This window comes from Mustelus asterias, chromosome 14 (assembly GCF_964213995.1).
Source record: "Mustelus asterias chromosome 14, sMusAst1.hap1.1, whole genome shotgun sequence".
Lineage (NCBI taxonomy): Eukaryota > Metazoa > Chordata > Chondrichthyes > Carcharhiniformes > Triakidae > Mustelus > Mustelus asterias.
The window spans coordinates 51,928,208-51,948,421 of NC_135814.1; the positions used below are offsets into that span (position 1 = coordinate 51,928,208).

Consider the following 20,214-nt stretch of genomic DNA (forward strand, 5'->3'; position numbering starts at 1 on the left):
ACTGCCTCACCACTGGATAAAAGCAAAGATTGAAACTCAATTTGTAGCAGATGGAAGTGAATGGCCATTATCAACTTCCCTTTGTATCATAATGGATTTCCTCATCCAATCTGGACTGGGTGGGCCTCAGTGGTGTTAACCCACAACTCAAGATGTAGAATCAACATGAACACCACACCACATTTGCAAAACACCTGGAATTTATGAAAAGATAGAGAGCGCCAAGTTTTCATCGTCTGTTTAAAATATGAGTTTTGTGCTGTGTGCAAGCCGCTCTTCTAAAGCCCTCAGAAGTATCAGTTCAGCCAGTTTCGGAACCAGACTCTCAAACAAGCTGCAAATCATCAGACTGCAAGAATATGTAACCTCCCAGCTATTTGACTACAAAAACCTCACATCTGCTGAGAACCCTTTGTTTTACAAAACGCTCATTTCAACTTTAAATCATCAAATCCATTCAAAAGACCACTGGCCTGCCACTGGGAGACTGGCAATTATAAATCAGAGACAGTGATAAGTATAATCTGTAAAACTGCAGTGCGAGTGAGACCAAGTAAATGTGACATTGTGTTTAATTAATTAATAAATAAACTAGGGGATTTTCATAGTAACTTCACTGCAGTGTTAATGTAAGCCTACTTGTGACACTAATACATAAACTTTTTAAAAATTGGGCTAATTGTGAAATAACTGATTTATTTTAAACTCTCAAATCTTGCTGCTGAGTTATTCAATTGGAATACAGACTCAAAGGGTAAAAAAAAACTTTCAATACAAAATATACCAAACACAAGTAAGAGAACACATTCTGTCTGTAACAAAAAAGTGTATTCATGCATATTTTAAAAAGGGAGGCAGAGGCAAAAGGTAGTTGCACCAGACTGTAATGATGTTTGCTCTGAAAATGATAAATGATCTTGTCTTGGCAATGAATTGACATGACATATTCATTGTATTGGGAAGTCTTTTTTAAAATCAGTCTTCGCTGTGACCAGATGCAGTTAGCAGTGAGATTGGGATATAGGCTCGTAAGGAGGTTTTTGTAAAGGATGCCAAGTTTTTTCTGAAAATCTTCAGCATCTTCCCAGTGAGTGTATATTCGCACATCTCTCATGTAACTTATAGAACATATACTCTTTCTTTTGCTATGTTCATGCCACCAAAATTGTAACTTTATACAAAAATATCCTATTTCAATATATTTCAACCATCCAGTTTTCACCATGTTGGTTTTCACATGTTGGTGCTCTGGTAGTGAAATAGCATACTCTCATAAAATTCCTTTGTGCTCTGTATTTGCATAACAGAACTTAATCCTACATTTCATTGTAACTATAAATCTAAACTAAATAGAATAATCATTAAAATAGTGTAAATGCATTGACCTGTATGCAACTAGCTACCCATCCTTTCAGATGTTTAACCAATTTCCTTGTCCTTGTATATTAAATATTTATTTATCGTCACATCACCTTACCTTTGTAACCAACCTCCTCCAACCTAACATGAAGAGTACGCTCTATGCTCTTCCAATTCTGATCTCCTGCCTCCTGGAATGAAAATTCCCTAAAAAATAGCCTCAAGGGCAAAATGGACTATTCGGCAGCCTGGCTAAACTCTGGGAAATGGAAAGAGCTAATAATATAACTTGCGGATGCTCAAAAAAGATAAAGCACTCTGACTGTGATCCTGGCAAATCTAAGTGGTTAAGGTTATAATTTAGTACAAACGTGCCAAGAAACGAGAAAAGACACATTTTTCTAAAGTTGTTTATGTCTTTTGTTACTGAAGGTTGACAATTTATGGAAATAAATAATCCACCAGACATGGCTGTGTTTGTGTTGCTCCAGATTGAATGTAGGATTGCCACCATTCTTTAGGGAAGCCTGTTGAAAGTGATTTGACACCCAAAGGGATGAACACATACAAAATATTTGCTCCTCAGATTAGTTAACAAAATGAAGGAAGTTTTTGATGAAACTTAAAAGTATAAAAGGTGGTGTTAGGCACACAGAGATAGCATGACGTGTCTTCTCGAAGAGGTAACGGAGAACGATTACAGAAGTTTTGAACCTGAGGGAGAACCTAAGCAAGATTCAGGAAAAAGTTTAATTGTGCCACCAGAATATATAAGAATTTTCCCCAAGACTAAGGGAAGTGAGTCTTAATATAGCTACTTATATTCATGGTGGACGGACTTAGGAGGGTCAGATAATCCAAGAGGAACAGAAACCACATCTGTAAGATAAGGTTCATTGCTCTGACATTCCAGAAAGTTTATAAGAGCATCCCAGAGGAAAGCAAGGCAATCAACTTATTACACTGACTCAGAAATTCAAGGTTGTATGAGCTCCGTTAGATCACCAACCGTTGATCTACTTTGTTAGAATTATTCAACTATTTTTTCTTAATATTTATACAATCCTACAGGCCCTTGGAATTATTGTTGAACGCTGCAAGTGCATCAGGATAAATAAGTTTAATATATCCAGTATATAACTTGAGTACCGCTGAATAAAAAAACATACTATTGAAGCTTTTCATCTTGCCCTCATTAGGAGAACTACAGAATGTAAGCCACAGTAAAGAGAATAACAATATACACTGCCTGAGATGAGTGTACTAATTGGTTGGCATGTGGACTCTGAATGGTCAAGGCATTGTCACAGGCAATCAATGGTGGTCCCCAAAAGAGTTGACCTACCAGATTTGAATTTGAAACAACAGCTTGGCAGTTAACAGTGCCTTGCTACATTCTCCATGGCAACATCTCTACAAGAGTCCACCTGCCAACCAATCAGCACTCTCTTCTCATGCACCATAAATTGTTACATAACTGTCCTGATGAGTGCAAGATGAAAAAGTTCAATAGCATATCTCTTTTTTCAGCAAGTAGTTCTGTGCTACCAAATGACTAATTATATCCAGATTACTTTTAAAGTTGTTAACTTGTTGGCTCCATAAGGTGACAGACACAGACTGCATTTTAATCTGATGAAAACTGGGTGAATGTGTGGTGAAAATCATCCAAATTATTTATTTGCCAATGTGCCACACCAGTTCCATTTTTCTATTTTAACATGCTCTACTGAGCAGACAACAAAGACACTTGCCCGAGGTCAACAGGGTCCTTCGTTAAATCAAAACTTAGGATATAATGACTGCAACTTGAACCAAGGTCTAAACCTTTTGAACATTAAAAAAAAACTTTCCTTTGGGGCCAGGAGTACCATGTGTGTTCCACAAGGAAAATTTAGGCATTCCCTGCATCAACCTCCCCATACCCCTTCCAAAAAAACTCTACCTGAAACACATCTTGTTGTGAGCAATTTGTTGCCTCCTGGTAGCCTTCTGCTACCAACCACTCCTGCCCACCACCAAGCTGCTGCTTCTTGCCTGTTTTAGGCAGACAGCTGACTGTCAGGATGCAGATGAGGCCAGTCCTCACTGAAGGCCAGGGTTGCTACCGTTGCAGTGGTGCCAGAGTTCACCATACCATTTAAAGGGATCAGAGAAGGGAGTCTCTGGGGATTCTGTGTCATCAGGACTTGCGTGATCCGAGTGCAAAAGAGTTCATAGATATGATCCTGGTAACCATGCCCAGGTATACATTCAAAATAAATGTCCAAAATCAGACAGTAACCTCACTTACTGTGCATGAGCCAGCAAGTTGACTGCTGTTTATTTGAGACAGATTTCTCGTTTAAGATGCACCTTTGAAATACAGAACTCATCAGATTAATATTCTGCTTTTAGGTGGAAACTTAATAAGGCAGGCATCAATTATCTCTATCTGCACCATCCTATTAATAAACCTTCCTGGTAAGTGGGATATGTCACATCAATAACTATATTTTGCTACATCCATTGAAGTCTGTGGTTATGTGTCGATTATCCTTTCCCACATACATCCATAATTAAAAAACGTCTCAATGGTTTTCAGATGTCATCTCATTTTGAAATTGATTCAGTATAATATTTTTTATGCACACGGGAAAAATAATGAGTTGGATTATAAGATACAGATTGTACTTGTCGTACTCTGAAGTTACAGCCGGCCTTCACGGTGGGAAATTTTAGACTCAGACAGAGTCTGCTGACCAAGTAAGCTGCAGTACTGCCGCCACAGTCGCAATCTAATTGGGATTTACTGCACACTTTAAAAAACACCTCTCTCCTATTACTTACCTTTCCCTTTCATAAAGTGCACATAACTTGAATTGTATCAGGCAATGCTAAGCTTTTCCTCCTCATCAAAAGTCCTAATGCTGATTATGTCACCATCCGAGAGGTCCTCATTATCATACCGTCTTCTACAAAATGTGCAGCATAAACACAACCTCCTGTTTTTGTTTGAACAGGGTCACAGAAAATCCTGCATTTTCTGAACACAATCACAGAAAATCCAATGTTCTTTGAACGGGATCACAGAAAATCCTGCTCTTTTTAACAAGATCAGTTTATAGAGCAGCGATAATTTAACTGGTGACCCATTTTCAACATCCCGTGACCCACCGCGGGTCGTGACCCCCACTTTGAAAAACCCTGATCTAGAAGGACGAAGGCACCAGATGCATGGGAACACCACCGCATGGATGTTCCCCTCCAAACCACACACCATCCTGACTTGGAAATATACTGTCATTCCTTCACTGTTGCTGGGTCAAAATCCTGGAGCTTCACACCTAACAGCACTGTGGGTGTACCACACCACATGGACTGCAGCAGTTCAGGGAGGCAGCTAACCACCACCTTTTCAAGGGAAGTTAGAGATGCACAACAGGTTCTGGTTCAGCTGGTGATGTCTACATTCCATGAACATACAAACAAAATATAATTACCATTCATCTTGGATTCAACATGCTGTTTCTTTACATCTGTGTTCTGATGTTTCTCAGAAGATCTTTTTGACTCTGGGTTTGTTAATTTCTTCTGTTCACTTTTCGATGGTGCAGAGTTTTCTGTAACCAAAATTGAATTGAAATTATTAAAACAAAGCAAATAGCCTTTTGCTCAGATTACGTTTGTGCTCGGTTTAATTTTCTTCAATCCACCACCGCTCAACCTTGGAGCTGGATTTTCAATAAAGTGCCGTTGTCAGGTGCAGGTGCCCTTTCGAAAATTATGTATTCAAACGACGTCTCAGCCTTCTGGCACCTCTGAAACGTGCTGGAATTTTTAAAGGGAGGGTGGTGGGGGTGCTGAGAACCTACTCACCTCCAATTAATCGGCTGTTAAGCTCATCAAACAGATCAGCCATGATCTTATTGAATGACAGAGTAAGCTCAAGGGCTAAATGGCCTACTCTGCACCTATTTTGTTTGTTAGATCTCTAAAGATGCATGAGCTCATAATCTAGACTGATGGTACAATGCATCAAGGGGGTGCACTGTGCTATTGCAAAGTAAGTGCTTTGGATGAGGTGTTAAATCATTAAAGATCTTGTGGCATAATTCAAACAAGAATTCTTATAATTATTCACGATTCTGGAGATATATGAAACCTATTGCACACTTTGGGGGCGATTCTCCCATCCCGCTACGCTACAAAAGCAGTGCAGAGGGCAGGAGACTCGAGCAGAGGGCAGGAGACTCGAGCGGAGGCCATTTCGCAGGCTCTCCGCTTGGTGCCATGGCCTCCATGTGTTTCTGGCAGACGGATTTCCGGCGCCATCATCTCGCGCTGGAAATTGGCATGGAGCTGAATAAATTATACAAATGTTCATTACCATCTATTTTACATTTCATTAGCGGGCCTGGGACTGAAATCTCCGGGCCCGCTAGCGTTGCCTCCACCCCCTCAGCCCGCCAAGAGTGGTTCACTCCAGTGGGGTTTACAGTAGCTCCCCACTTGCGGGGAGCTGGTGGCTTGACCCCACTAGAGTGAAGGGGGGGCAATTGAAGTCCCCCAGAGGGTTGGGTGCCAGGACGGGCGTGCCTCTTAGGCATTGTCAGCTTGGCAATGCCAGTCTGGCCACAGCACTGCCAAAAGGGGATGTGCCAATGTTCAGGGGACACCTTGGCACTGCCCACCAGGCATAGGGCAGTGCCAAGTGGACAGGGTGATCAGTGACGGTGGGGGGGGGGGGGTCCCTCTGCCACTCTGCACTCGGGCTGATTGACAGAGGGAAGGACGATCAGGGTGGGGGGGGTCAGCCTGCTGGGAGGGGGAGTTCGTGGTGGGGCGGGCCTGGCCTGGACAAATCCAGAGGGGGGGGTCAGCAATCGGGCATGGGGGGGGGGGGGGGGGGGCGCAGGGCTGGCCAGTGTATAAGCTGACCAGCGATCGGAAGGCCCGCTCAGTGCTATGCTGCCGGCCTCTCCCAAGGGAATAGGCCCCAACCACTGACTTTTGGACTGATTTACGCTTGTGCACTCTGCGGGGCATAGAGTGTGGGAGATTCATTTTGAAACACCCGCTGAAAAAACCAGCGAGATTTACTCCAGATTTTACGCGAATTCGACACTTTGAATTTTTTTGGGGAGAATTTTTGTGTTTGTTGCTAATTGATAGAGGAGTTATACAATGCTAAACATGCAGGTATTGCAGCTATAATTGGTTCCTTGGACATGAACATGTGATATCAAGGATCAATCTTGATATGAAAACAGATTCAGGAGGCTAATTAAGGCCCACAATCTCTTAGAAAAAATGTCAGAGACAGTACAATGGTAATGAACTTCTCTATCTCCAGGGATTTGCACATCTTCAAGCCAAGACAAAATTCTCCAGATTCCTTCGTTGTCAAAAATTCAGTGAAATCTCTGTATGTTGTAACGCATTAGCAATTTTTCAATGGTTCCCAAGTGTGATATGAATGAACTCTGACCAGGTCAGACACAATCTCAAAAAAGCAATGATTTATCAAATTGCCCTAACATGGATACTCATACCCTGATTATTTCATAACTTTCTGCTTAGATGAGCTCCAAAATTGCTATTGAGGATTCAGTTTCTCAAACTAAAGTAGAATAAAACCAGTTATGCAAGATAGTCTATCCAGATGCTTCGGTTCTTTATGAATCACAGTGGACCCAGTTTCGTAAAATAAGTGATCAGGCAAAAGTGTAAAACACAAACACAGCAAAAAACATGACAAAACATCCACAACCTGCTTGCAAATGTCAATTTGAAATGTATTATTTTTAAAATTGAGAGGGAATGTATTACGCATCAATATTCTAATTAGATTAAAATCATGCATCATCATAAACACTGGCAAAACTGCAGATCTAATTCAAATTGCAAGGAAACTTCATCATTTCTGGTAAACTCAGAAAATATCTACCAAAACTGGCATTATTAGGCAACTTGAAAGAAAGAATTGCAAAACTATAATCTACGGATTAGGAGGTTTCTGTCCTTTCACACTTGGATTAAAATCAAATCCAAACAGATGGGATGAAATGTCTTTCAATCTCTTCTTCCCTGGATTGAAATGAAACATGCATTTTCGGTCTCAATTCGTTTTCGTGCAATATGAGAAGATTCCACTAAAGTAGCTTCATTGTTCCCGGGATAAAAATTGAATTGCATAGTTTGAAATCCACCAATTGCATTCCTGACCCTATTCCCACCAAACCGCTGACCACTTATTTTTCCTTCCTGGCCCCACATTAGCTGATGCTGTTTATAGTTCCCTCGTTTCAGATACTTTTCCCTCCAATTGAAATCTGTCAGTATCACTCATCCTCTGTCCCTTGGTTCTCGCAAATTACTGCCTCATCTCGGACCTCACTTTCTTTTCCAAAGTCATGGAATGTATTGTTGCCTTTCAAATCTGTGTCCATCCTTCCCATAACTCAAAGTATGCACATCTCCAATCATATTTCCATCCCTACTGGAGCACCAAAACCATCCTTATCAAAGTAACAAATGACATCTTAAGTGACTGTAATCATGGTAATAAATGCTTCCTCATCCTTCAGCACCTGTCTACCGCCATTGAGATGTGTGACCACAACATCCTCCTTTGCCATAATGTGGGTGGGAAATGCCTTCACCTAGGTCCATTCTTCCCTATCCAGTCTTAGCCAGGAAATGACCTGCAATGGGGCTTCTATTCCTGCACCATCAGCTCTGGAATTCTCCAAGTGTTTTGGTTCCCTCCTATTTCTCATCTACTTACTCCTTCTCAGTGACATCATCCTAAAGCATAACTGGTTTCACGCACACACGAACACCACCTAGCTCTATCTCACTACCACCAGCAGAAATCTTCTCTAAGTGCTCGGAGGTCACTGTCTTTGATCCTGGTCACAAACTCCGTTCTTCCCTGCCAACATTCCTTTTTCTGGTCACGTTGAAGCTGAACTGAATTGTTTGCAACCTTGGCGTTCTATTTGACATTGGTGAATTTCTAACCACAGATCGTTTTCAAGGAGTGAGATATGGCTCTTGGGGCTAACGGGATCAAAAGATATGGGGGAAAGCAGGTCCAGGTTACAGAGTTGGATGATCAGCAACGATCATAATGAATGGTGGAACTGGCTTGCAGGGCCAGTTGGCCCAATTGGCCTACTTCTGTTTCTATTTTTGATGTTTCTATCACCAATCCATTACAGTAACATCACACAACTCTGCCTAACTCAGTTCATTTACTGCTGAAACCCTCATCAATGAGTGTCCCTCTAGGCTGGACTATTCCAATGCTCTCAAGCCAGCCTTCCTCCTCCACCCTCCATAAACATGAACTCATCCAAACTTCTGCTGCCCACATCCCAATCTCGCCAGGCTCTTATCCCCTCATGATATCTGTGCTCACTGATCTATCAGGTTCCTGGCCTGGTGATTTTGATTTCAAAACTTGGAGCCTTTTTTTCCCAATGGCCTTGATTTTCAGCATCTCTGTAATGTCCTTCAATCCCAAAAACCCACCGAAGATCCTGGCACCCTTTCAATACTGCCCTCTTGTGCATTCCCTATTTTAATAATTCCACCGATAGCAGTTGTGCCTCCAGCTGCCTGATCCTTAAGCTCTGAAATTTCCGTACTAAACCTCTGTACTTCAATGTCTCTTTTATCCCTTTAAAGACACTCCTTAAAAACTTATCAGATTTCTAATCACTATCCTAATGCTCCCTTATGTGACTTGGTGTTGGATAGTACTTTATGAAGCCTTTTGCTATGCTAAAGTTTGTATAATAAGAGTTGTTATTACATTTACTGAACACTATTAATCAATGTGTAGCAAGGATATGGTCAAAAAGGCATATGCAAATGACAAAAAATACTGTGTGAAATAATCCACTCCTAATATATAATTACCACTCATCTTGGATTCAATATGTTGTTTCTTAAGATTCAAGTTCTGTTGTTTCTCAGAAGACCTGTTTGGCTCTGGGTTTACTAACTTCTTCAGTTCACTGTCTGGAGATGCAAGCTGTTCTGAAAGCAAAATGGAAGGTAAATTAATTAAAATTAAATATCATGTTGCTGTATTTATCCATATATGGGTGTCTTACTTTTTTCACCTCACCATCTTTCAAATCATGATTCCTAATTTGCTGTTGACTTTTCTAAATAAGTTGCATATGTTCTTACAATATAATACAAATGGAAGTAATCCAATTAATGTATCTATTCTATGATGATTTCTAATACAAATGGAAGTATTCCAATTAATGTGGTAAATAATCCAACTACAGAGTTATAATGCAAAAACTTTAACATTTTATTTCAGACCATTGTAAAAGTATTGGTCTCACTTGTTAAATGTCTTTGTTTATACGTGTCCTGAAAGTACCATTGTTTGATGACTGCTCAAGCACAATCTTTTAGACTACAGAGTAAATGAATCATAAAAATAAGGAGGTTTGTTCTGCATTTTATTTGTTTGCTCATCATTAGTCCTCCAATAATCAAAATATGGACTAATATTTCAAAGTAGTAATAAGGGTGCATTGTGCCTTTGAACATAAGAACATAAGAAATAGGAGCAGGAGTAGGCCATCTAGCCCCTCGAGCCTGCCCCGCCATTCAATAAGATCATGGCTGATCTGAAGTGGATCAGTTCCACTTACCCGCCTGATCCCTATAACCCCTAATTCCCTTACCGATCAGGAATCCATCTATCCGTGATTTAAACATGTTCAATGAGGTAGCCTCCACCACTTCAGTGGGCAGAGAATTCCAGAGATTCACCACCCTCTGAGAGAAGAAGTTCCTCCTCAACTCTGTCCTAAACTGACCCCCCTTTATTTTGAGGCTGTGCCCTCTAGTTCTAGTTTCCTTTCTAAGTGGAAAGAATCTCTCCATCTCTACCCTATCCAGCCCCTTCATGATCTTATAGGTCTCTATAAGATCCCCCCTCAGCCTTCTAAATTCCAACGATACAAACCCAATCTGCTCAGTCTCTCCTCATAATCAACACCCCTCATCTCTGGTATCAACCTGGTGAACCTTCTCTGCACTCCCTCCAAGGCCAATATATCCTTCCGCAAATAAGGGGACCAATACTGCACACAGTATTCCAGCTGCGGCCTCACCAATGCCCTGTACAGATGCAGCAAGACATCTCTGCTTTTATATTCTATCCCCCTTGCGATATAGGCCAACATCCCATTTGCCTTCTTGATCACCTGTTGCACCTGCAAACTGGGTTTTTGCGTCTCATGCACAAGGACCCCCAGGTCCCTCTGCACAGCAGCATGTTGTAATTTCTTTCCATTTAGATAATAATCCAATTTGCTATTATTTCTTCCAAAGTGAATAACCTCGCATTTGTTAATTACGTGAGTGTTAAATTGTTAAAGATGTCAAGACCCAACTCATCGAAGGATAGGATTTTTTTACAATGGATAATAATCCTGGAGATGCAGAAAGTCCAGACATACTTCAGCTCCACAAAGTGTTACACCAGCTAAACAAACATAAACATGCAAATGTCTGTCCTTGGCCTGCTGCAATGCTCCAGTGGAGGCCTGTGCAAGTTGAGGAGCAGCATCTCATCTTCCGGTTGGGTACGTTGCAACCCTCGGGGCTTAACATTAATTCAGCAGCTTTAGATTGTGACCTTTCTCCTCCAATTTAAACCCCTTTTTAAAAATATCCCAAACATGTATTGCCTCAATGCAAAGCTCCACCCACCCCCACACCAGGCCATCTGTCTTTTGTTCCTTTTTGTGGCAATCTTTCACAGCTACACTTTAATATCTAACACAATCTTCCACCCTTCAGTTCTTACAAAGGGCCAGAAGGACTTGAAACACTACTTTCTCTGCTTCCAGATGCTGCCAGACTTACTGGGTTTTTCCAGTATTCTCTGTTCTTGTTTCAGATTCCAGCATCTGCAGTATTATGCTTATTTTAAACATGCAAATGTTGTCGATGAAATTGTTTCCTTGAATGAGAAGACTTGGGGTGGAATTCTCTGGCCGCGCTGGTCTAAAAGCTGGAAATTCTCGCCCGACTGTCAATGGGGTTTCACATTGTCCACAACCCGCCCGCTAAAATTCCAGTGGCGGGCAGGATGGGAGAATTCCGGCCTTGATGTCTAGTGTCAATTTTAATACGAAAACAACATTCAGGAAGCCAATCAAGACCTGCAATCTTTTGCAAAAAAGCATTTTAGACTCTAACACTCATGAAGTTTTCCATCAAGGAATTTGCTTATCTATAAGCCTCAGAAAAATCCTCCTGATCCCTTTGTTGTATAAAGAGGGTTGGAATAAATTCTGCTTCTCGTAAAGCATCAACAGTCCTTCAATGGTTCTCAAGTGTAACAGGAAAGAACCCTGACCAAGTGACAGATACCATCTGGAAAAAGTAGCTCTCTATCCAATTGTCCTAATACATTAAAAAACCATTTAAAACTCAAACAGTGATTTATAAACATAGATGTCCAAACCCTGATTATTTCACAACTTTCTGCTGAGATAAACATCACTGCTGAACTTTCAATTCCTCAAACTAAAGTAGGCTAAAGGTAGTTATGCAAAAGCCCAAGAAATCGATCTAGAATCTATGGTTAATTCTGATCATAATGGAACTATTTTGGAGTAAGCGGCAAATTAGGGATCAAGATTTAGGGAAGGTGGTTCAGTGAAACAGAAAAGCTCAGACAGTAAAAGACATGAGTAATATCCACAACTTTCGTGCAAGTGTCAATTTGAAATTTATTACTTTTAAAATCCTACAAGGGAATGTGTTACCCATCAATACCCTGGAAGATTAAAATCATACATCATAATAAATGTTGGCAATATAACTTGGAAGCTGCAAACCTGATTCACATTGCCAGGAAGCCTTATCATTACTGATAAATGAAGAAAATATCTACCAAAACTTGTTATTAGGCAACTTGTAAAATAAATTGATAAAATACATTCTGAGGAACTGTAGGTTACTGTTCTTTCACCTCTGGATTCAAATCAAATCCAGATACATGCATTGAAACATCTCTCAATTCCTCTCTCCCAAAATGCCCGAGTGAAACAGGTTTTTAAAGTTTCAATTCATTCTTTAGGCAATATGAGAATATTTTAATAGTACAACTTCTTTATTTCAAGAATGATAACTGAATTTCATCGGTGAAACACACTTTAGGTACCCTTGAATCTATTCTCAACGAACTGCTGCCTACTTATCTTCCCTTCCCCAAGTTAGTTGATGTTGTTAATAAATCCTTCCTACCGTGAGATTATAGGTGAAGGAGTAGTTTGCAAGAACAGAGGGATAAAGGATGATGTCAAAACTGATGTCAGCCTTTATCCCTCTGTTCTTGCAAACCAATCTCTCACTTCCAAACTCACTTTCCTCTCCAAAGTCCTGGAATTTGTTGTCCTCTTTCAAATCTCTGCCCATCTTTCCCACAACTCCATGTTTGTCCTCCTACAATCAGATATCCATCCTTGTCATAGCACAAACCACTCTTAGCAAAGCCATAAAAGACAAGTTAAGGGACTGTACCATGGTAAACAATCTGTCCTCATCCTTCAGCACCCATCTCCAACCATTGAGATGAATGAACACACTATCCTCCTCTAACACCCTTTTCCTTTTGCCATACAGCTGATGGGAATGCCCTCACCTCGATCCATTCTTACCTACCCACTCTTAGCCAAGGAATCACAAGCAATGGGCATTCCTGCTCCTGCTCTCTGAAATTCTCCAAGCATCTATCCTTGGCCCCCTCCTATTTCTCATCTACTTACTCGGACTTGGTGACATCATCCAAAAACACGTCGTTAACAACACCTACTTCACCACCACTTCTCACGACCCCTCCACTGCCTCAAAAATGCTTGTCCAACAACAGAATCTTCTCTAACCAAGTATTTAGAAAACTGAGGTCACAGTCTTTAATCCCGGTCATAAACTCAGTTTTCTAAACACTGCCTCCATCCCTTATCCTGGTCACTTTCTGGGATTGAATGAGACTGTTTGCAATCTTATCATCCTATTTGACATCAAGGTGAACTTCTCACCACAGATCCACTCCATCACCAATTCTATTATTGTAACATCAGCCAACTCCATCGATCTCAGTTCATCTGAAGAAATTCTCATCCATGCCTTTTTTACATTTGGGCTAGAATATTCCAATGTTCTCTGGCTGGCCTCGCCATCCACACTCCATAAACTTGAACTCACCCAAAGCTCTGCTGCCATATCTTAATCGTGCCAAGTTCTGTTGTCTCATAACATTTGTGTTCATGGACAATTTTCAAATTCTTAATCTGGTTTTCCAATACCTCCATGACCTCCACCCTCCTCTTCTTTGGAATAACAGCGCAACCTACCTATGATCTCTGCACTCCTCCAATACTGCCCCCTTGTGCATTTCCCTTTTTGATAACTCCACCGTGTGTTCACCTGCCTGATCCTTCAACTCTGAAATTTCGTCACTAAGCCTCTCTACTTCAATGCCATTTTTACTGCTTTAAAGATAAAACCTTCACTTTTGACCAGATTTCCACTCACTATCCTAATACCTCCTTATGTGACTCGGTGTTAGATAGTACTTCTTGAATGCTTTAGGACAGTTTACAACATTAACAATGCTATTTTAATACAATTGTTATTGCATTAAACAGAACATTGGTAATCAGTGTAGAAGGGATACGGTTAAAATAAAAATAGGCAAATAACAAAAAATACTGAGTGAAGTAATTCACTCCTAATATATAATTACCATTCCTCTTGGATTCGACGCATTGTTTCTTAAGATTCAGATTCTGTCTTTTCTCAGGAGATCTTTTTGTCTCTGGGTTTACTAACTTTTTCAGTTCATTATTTGGCGAGACAGTCTGTTCTGAAAGCAAAATCGAATCAAAATAATTAAAGACAAATAGCATATATCCTTTTGTAAATATTTGAATTCTCTTCACCTCACCATCCTCTGAATCTTGATTTCTAATTTGCCATTGATTTTTCCAATCAAGTCATATATGAAGTAACATTTTCTTATGATGTAATACACATGGAAGCAATCCAGTTAGTAGGGTAAATAATCCAACTACAGAATCATAATACAAAATCTAATATTTTATTTCAGACTGTTGTAAAAATATGGAGGTCTTGTGGCACAGTCCCTGCCTCTGAACCGGAAGTTCCAGGTTCGAGTTCCACCCTAGCACTAGATGGCCAAGGATAGTGCGTTCATAATACAGACTGAGTACCAAACTGCAAAATCCTTCCAACACATGCCAATGGCAGGTAGTAAGAGTGGGAGTGACATTTGGTCAGCCATGCTTGATATGGAGTGGCGATCTGTTCCAAGAAAAACGAGCTATGAAAATAGATGAAAGTCTACCTTGTGCACCACTAGGTGCTGGAAGAGAAACAATTGTAAAATTATTGGTCACATTTTGTTTACAGGTGTCTTGTGTTACGGACAGGGAAGGGGGGTTAATTTAAACAGTACTAATTTCTCCTTTCATCATCCATCTTTAAACAGAAAGGTGTTTTTGATTTATAAGCGGTCGCATATTTCCCGACCCTTCAGCTTTGGTGTGATCCAATTTCTATTAACCCCACAGCAATCTTGAGATTGGATGAACTCAAAGGGTTAATTTATTTGTACGCACTCAAACCGTGGGAGGAGAGTTGCAACAGTACCTCCCTTGCATTCATACAGTAAAGGGATAGAGAAAATAGATTTACAGTGCAGAGACCACAGAGAAAAATATATTATTTCACATGGGTCCAGAGCCCAGAATTAAAGTGCAATGAAGTATTCCTTCACAGAGATTGGTGGGCTAAAAACTAATGTGGTATAATTCACTTCTCCAGCGCTGTTGACTTCACATGATGAGACAGGCATGCAGAGATAAATCAGTCTTGCAGGCAATGGTTCAGAAGTTCCGGCAGGAACAGTGTAGATGGGGTTAGGTATTCAATCTGGGCAGAGCTCCCTCTCTGTTCTATTAGTTAGATGGTAAAATGGCAGATTGAGTTTATAGTGTAACAAGGCAATATAATTGTTCCACACAGGAGTCCATGTCACATGTCTCCCACCTCTCCACATTGACTTAGGCAGGGGATGTAATAATCTTTTGTCCGGGTATCACGAGACAGTTAAATGTCTCAACCATTAAGCACACTAAGTAGTCTTGCAACACCAGGTTAAAGTCCAACAGGGGAATGGGGACGGGATGTCCGCGATGACTGTTTGGGGGAGAATGAGGGGAGCACCCCAGATACTTCCGTGGTGGGGGGGGGGGGTATCTTTTCCTCTGATCAGGACACTCTTACCTCAGTGCAGCCGGATTTATTGGTGTTTAGATTCCATCCTTCAGTATGAGGTTGCGAAACACACCCACTTGTGTTTTTTGTTTAAAAACAGAGGGGGCGATTCTCCCAATATAATTCTAAGTGTCAAATTCGCAGGAAAACTGGAGTAATTCACGCTGGTTTTTTTTCAGTGGAAGTTCACACTAGAATCTCCAACACTTTGAAGAGGCCACCAGTGTGAATATCATTAGATTTCAGGGGGTGGGGCCTATTCCCACCCAGGAGGCTGAAACCAGCAGGCCTCTGCGCGTGCGCAGTGGCCCCGAGCTGTCAGCCTCCCTGTTTGTGGCCAGCTCGATCGCTGACCAGCCTGGGACCCCGCACTGCTGCCCCCAACACCCCCATGGCCCGATCGTGGCCCCACCGACCATTCCTGGGCTAGCCTCAAACCACCCCCCACCTGCCTCCCCTTCCTCCCGTCCCGGACGGCCTCAATCTCCATTCCCCCCCCCCCCCCACCCACCAGTGCCATTACCCCCTCCAGCCCACCCCGATCTCCAGCCCCCCCACCCCCCAAAACAGAATCACCACCCCAGCAGTCCCGACACCACCCTCCCCAGCCCACCCCGATTGTTGGCCTCCCTCCTGGCCCCATCAATCCCGATGCAGAGTGGCAGCGGGACCCCCCATCCTCACTGATTGCCCCCAAGCCCCCCCACCAGACCCTGCCCCCTAAAGGTCACACCCCCCTTGGCACTGCCCCATCCCTGGTGGGCAGTGCCAAGGTGCCCCCTGGGCATGGGCACTTTGCCCCTTGGATAGTGCTGGGGGCATAGGCTGGCACTGCCAGGGTGCCCATGTCACCCGACCCTCTGGGGGGGGCCCCAATTGCCCCGCTTCACTCCAGCGGGGTTGTCCCAATAGTTCCCCGAAGTGGGGAGCTACTGTAAACCCCATTAGAGTGAAATATTCTGGTGGGGTGAGAGGGGCTAACGGGCCTGGAGAATTCAGTCCCAGGCTCGCTAATAACATTGAAATAACATTAAAAATAGATGCAAATCACTAACCTGGTCTTCCCACTGGTTTCCAGTGCGGATCTGACGGCGCCAGAAATCCGGGGCTGGGAGATGCGCACGCGGCAGGAACGCATGAGTGAATCCCCTGCAGGCCCGGACGTGAGATTCTCCCACCCCGCTGCGCTAGAAAACTTGCACAGCGGGGTGGGAGAATCGCTCCCAGAATGTCAGAAGATCTGGAGAGAAACCCGGCCAGTTTCACTGGAGAGAAACACTTTAGCTTTCAGTCAGACCCTGACACTTTGCCAAATTCTGGTAAGATCACCCCCTCTGCTTCATACTTTGAAAAACTCCTCAAAGTGTGTACCAGCTAAACAAAGAAAAACATGCAATCTGTAATTGTTACCTTGAACAAGAACACTTGGATGTCTCGGGTCAATCTTGACATGAAAACGCATTCAGGAAGCTAATCAAGACTTGCAATTTCTCTTGCTAAATTAAAATGTCTGACTCTGTAACAGTCATAAACTTCTCCATCTCAAGGAATTTGCTCATCTCTAAGCCACAGAAATATCCCTTTGTTGTCAAAAGAGGGTCATAATAAAATCTCTTGTTTCTTGTAAAGCAACAGCAGTTTTTCAATGGCTCCTAAATGCAACAGGAAGGAACTCTGACCAGGTGAGGGACACCACCTGGAAAAAACAGCTGTTAATCTAGTTGGCCTAATACATTGCAAACCACTGACAGGTTGGGCACTTAGCTCACAAAAATTTATATCTAAACCCTGCTTATTTCACAACTTTCTGATGAGATGAAAATCATTATTGAAGCTTCAATTCCTCATACTGAAATAGGCTAAAGGTAGTTATGCAGCCCAAGTAAATCTATATAGAATCTCCAGTTCATTATGTGTCATAGCTGAACTATTTTGGGATAAAGGGAAAATTGGAATCAAGATTTGGAGAAGGTAGTTCAGTGAAATAGAAAAACTCACAGTAAAACACAAGTAATATCCACAACTTTACTGTAAGTATCAATTTGAAATTTATTACTTTTAAAATCCTACAAGGGAGTTTGTTATCCATCAATACTTTAGAAGATTAAAATCATACATCATAATAAATGTTGGTAGTACAACTTTGAGCCTACCTGAAGATCCGATTCATATTGCCAAGTGGTCTTAACATTAGAGATAAATGAAGAACTATATATCAAAATGGGTATTATTAATCAAACTGGAAAAGAACTGAATGAATATTCTGAGTCAGGACTCCTTTCATCTTTGGATTCAAATCAAGTTCAGACAAACACGCTGAAACATCTCTCAATCTCCTTTCTCCTGAAATGTCCTAAGTGAAATTAATTCAAAGGGCAGTGAAGAGTCAATCACATTGGTGTGGGTGTGAAGTCACATGTGGGCCAGACTGGATAAGGATGGCAGATTCCATTCCCTGAAGGATAGATGTGTTTTTACAACAATTCACAATGCCAGGAAGCCTCATCATTACTGACAAACTAAAAATACATCTACCAAATTTGGTATTATTGGGAACTTGAATAAGCTGTTAGTCATCATGGTCTAAGACTAGTTTTATAAAGAACAAAGGACAGTACAGCAGAGGAACAGCTCCTTTGGCCCATCAAGCCTGCACCAACATATGACGCCTTTCTAAGCTAAAGACCTTTTGCCTTTATGCGGTCTGTATCCCTCTATTCATGGATCTGTCAAGACGCTACTTAAACATTGCTATTGTATCTGCATCCACCACCACCTCTGGCAGTGCAATGCAGGCACTTACCACCCGCTGTGTAAAGCTTGTCTCTCAAACCTCCTATAAAATTTCCCTCTGCGTTTTACCATCAGCAGCCAACTAAGGGGCTGCCAGCATGGAAGCAGATAATGAAGAGAGTGGTGGGTGGATTCTAGTGCCATTACCTTGCTTTAAACTGGGATTTTTAAACACACTTGTCTATCAGTCAGCTTGAAGTCAGAGGCATGAGGGAGGGATGGACAGCTGAGAAGGCAGTATGGACATGGTGGCAGAAAGAGAAAAAGTGTTGCTCTATGCTTCAATGACGCCTACCTGTATGGACTTATAGGAGTTGTCTGCAAAATGGGGCAGGTCCTCTCTCAAGAGACAGGAGGAAGAGCCCAGCAAGTGGCACCAAAAAGCATGGCTGGAGTTGGCAGATGTTGTGAGCAGCTGAGGTGATGTTGCCAGAATCTGGATCCAACGCAGGAAGGAATTAATAACCTATTCAATCCTGGAAAGATGAGTGGCATTAGTAGCTGGCAATAGAAAGCCCAGCATAAAGCACCCATGAAATCGGAGGCTATGTGGTAGACCTAAGCATGGTACAGCACTAGGTACCAATATTAACACTGAGGCATTGAGTTATCATGCACACAAGACTCATGCTCTGGAATGCACGAATGCTGCATTGAGATGGATGAATGGCTGCTTCATCGTGCCACTCCAGCAGCATGGTGCTGCATGCTTACTATGCTTTAGAATGACCATCACATACCTGCCAGCTGACAGTGCTGACAATGCCTACATTCAGGCTCACAGAAGGAGGGCACTCAAAGTATCAGAGAGCACCAATGAACCAGAGGTAAAATTGCTGTTATCACCATGGCACTGATGGAAGGAGGAGGCCATGTAGATTGGATGGGTCAATGCAGGGCAGCCTGTTGTTGAGGGCAAGTGAGCTGTAGAGACTATGGAATGTGTAAACATTTGTTTGCATCCAACATTTCCTACACAACATCTGGAATGAACCACCTGTGTGGGCCCTCACAACCACTATAAGCTCCTTACTAAGGGGAGGCAAGAGGTTTTGTTTGAAGGACTACATATATCACTTTAATAGTTAATCTCCGCCAAGTCCAGCAGCTGATGAGGGATACTGTGACATTGGTCCTGAATTTGCACCCACATCCGCCATGAGCATAAATGATGACGTGGGCACAAATTCTTGTGAGACTTGGAAATCTCGCCGGCGAACGCAGGCCATTCAGTCCGTTGAGCCTACTCCACCATTTAATATGATCATGGTTGACTGGACACTTCAAATGTCTTTTACACCCATTATCCCAATAACCCTTTATGTTGTTAATCAGAAATCTATCAATCTGCTTTAAACATACACAATAACTAAGCTTCCACAAGTTATTGGGGTAGAGAATTCCAAAGATTGGTAACCCTCAGTGTAAAGAAATTTCTCCTCATCTTGGTCCAAAGTAGCATCCTCCTTACTTTGAAGTTGTGCCCCTGGTTCTAGATTGCGGAACCAAGGGAAACACCATACCAGTATCTTTTCTTATCTATTCCTTTAAGTCTTTTGTAGGTTTCAATGAGATCAATGCTAATTTTTCAAAACTCTAGAGAATACATGCGCAGTTTACCCAATCTCTCTTCATAAGACAGTCCTGCCATCTGCGGAACAAGTCTGGTGAACCTTTGGTGCATTCCCTCTTTCTATGGCAGTAATATCCATTCTGCGGTAAGGGGCCCATAAC

General features: G+C 42.0%; 1 protein-coding gene across 1 annotated transcript in view; it reads right to left on the reverse strand.

Moving 5' to 3' along the window:
• Positions 1-12,155: 12,155 nt before the first annotated feature.
• The window catches only part of LOC144503394 (uncharacterized), a 76,076-nt gene continuing 68,017 nt past the window's right edge, over positions 12,156-20,214 (reverse strand). Inside the window, exons 7-8 of the mRNA XM_078227704.1 lie at positions 14,135-14,254; positions 12,156-12,163 (exon numbers count right to left, since the gene is read on the reverse strand). Of these exons, the coding sequence (XP_078083830.1) occupies positions 12,156-12,163; positions 14,135-14,254 (128 nt within the window). The remainder of the gene's footprint in view (positions 12,164-14,134; positions 14,255-20,214) is intronic.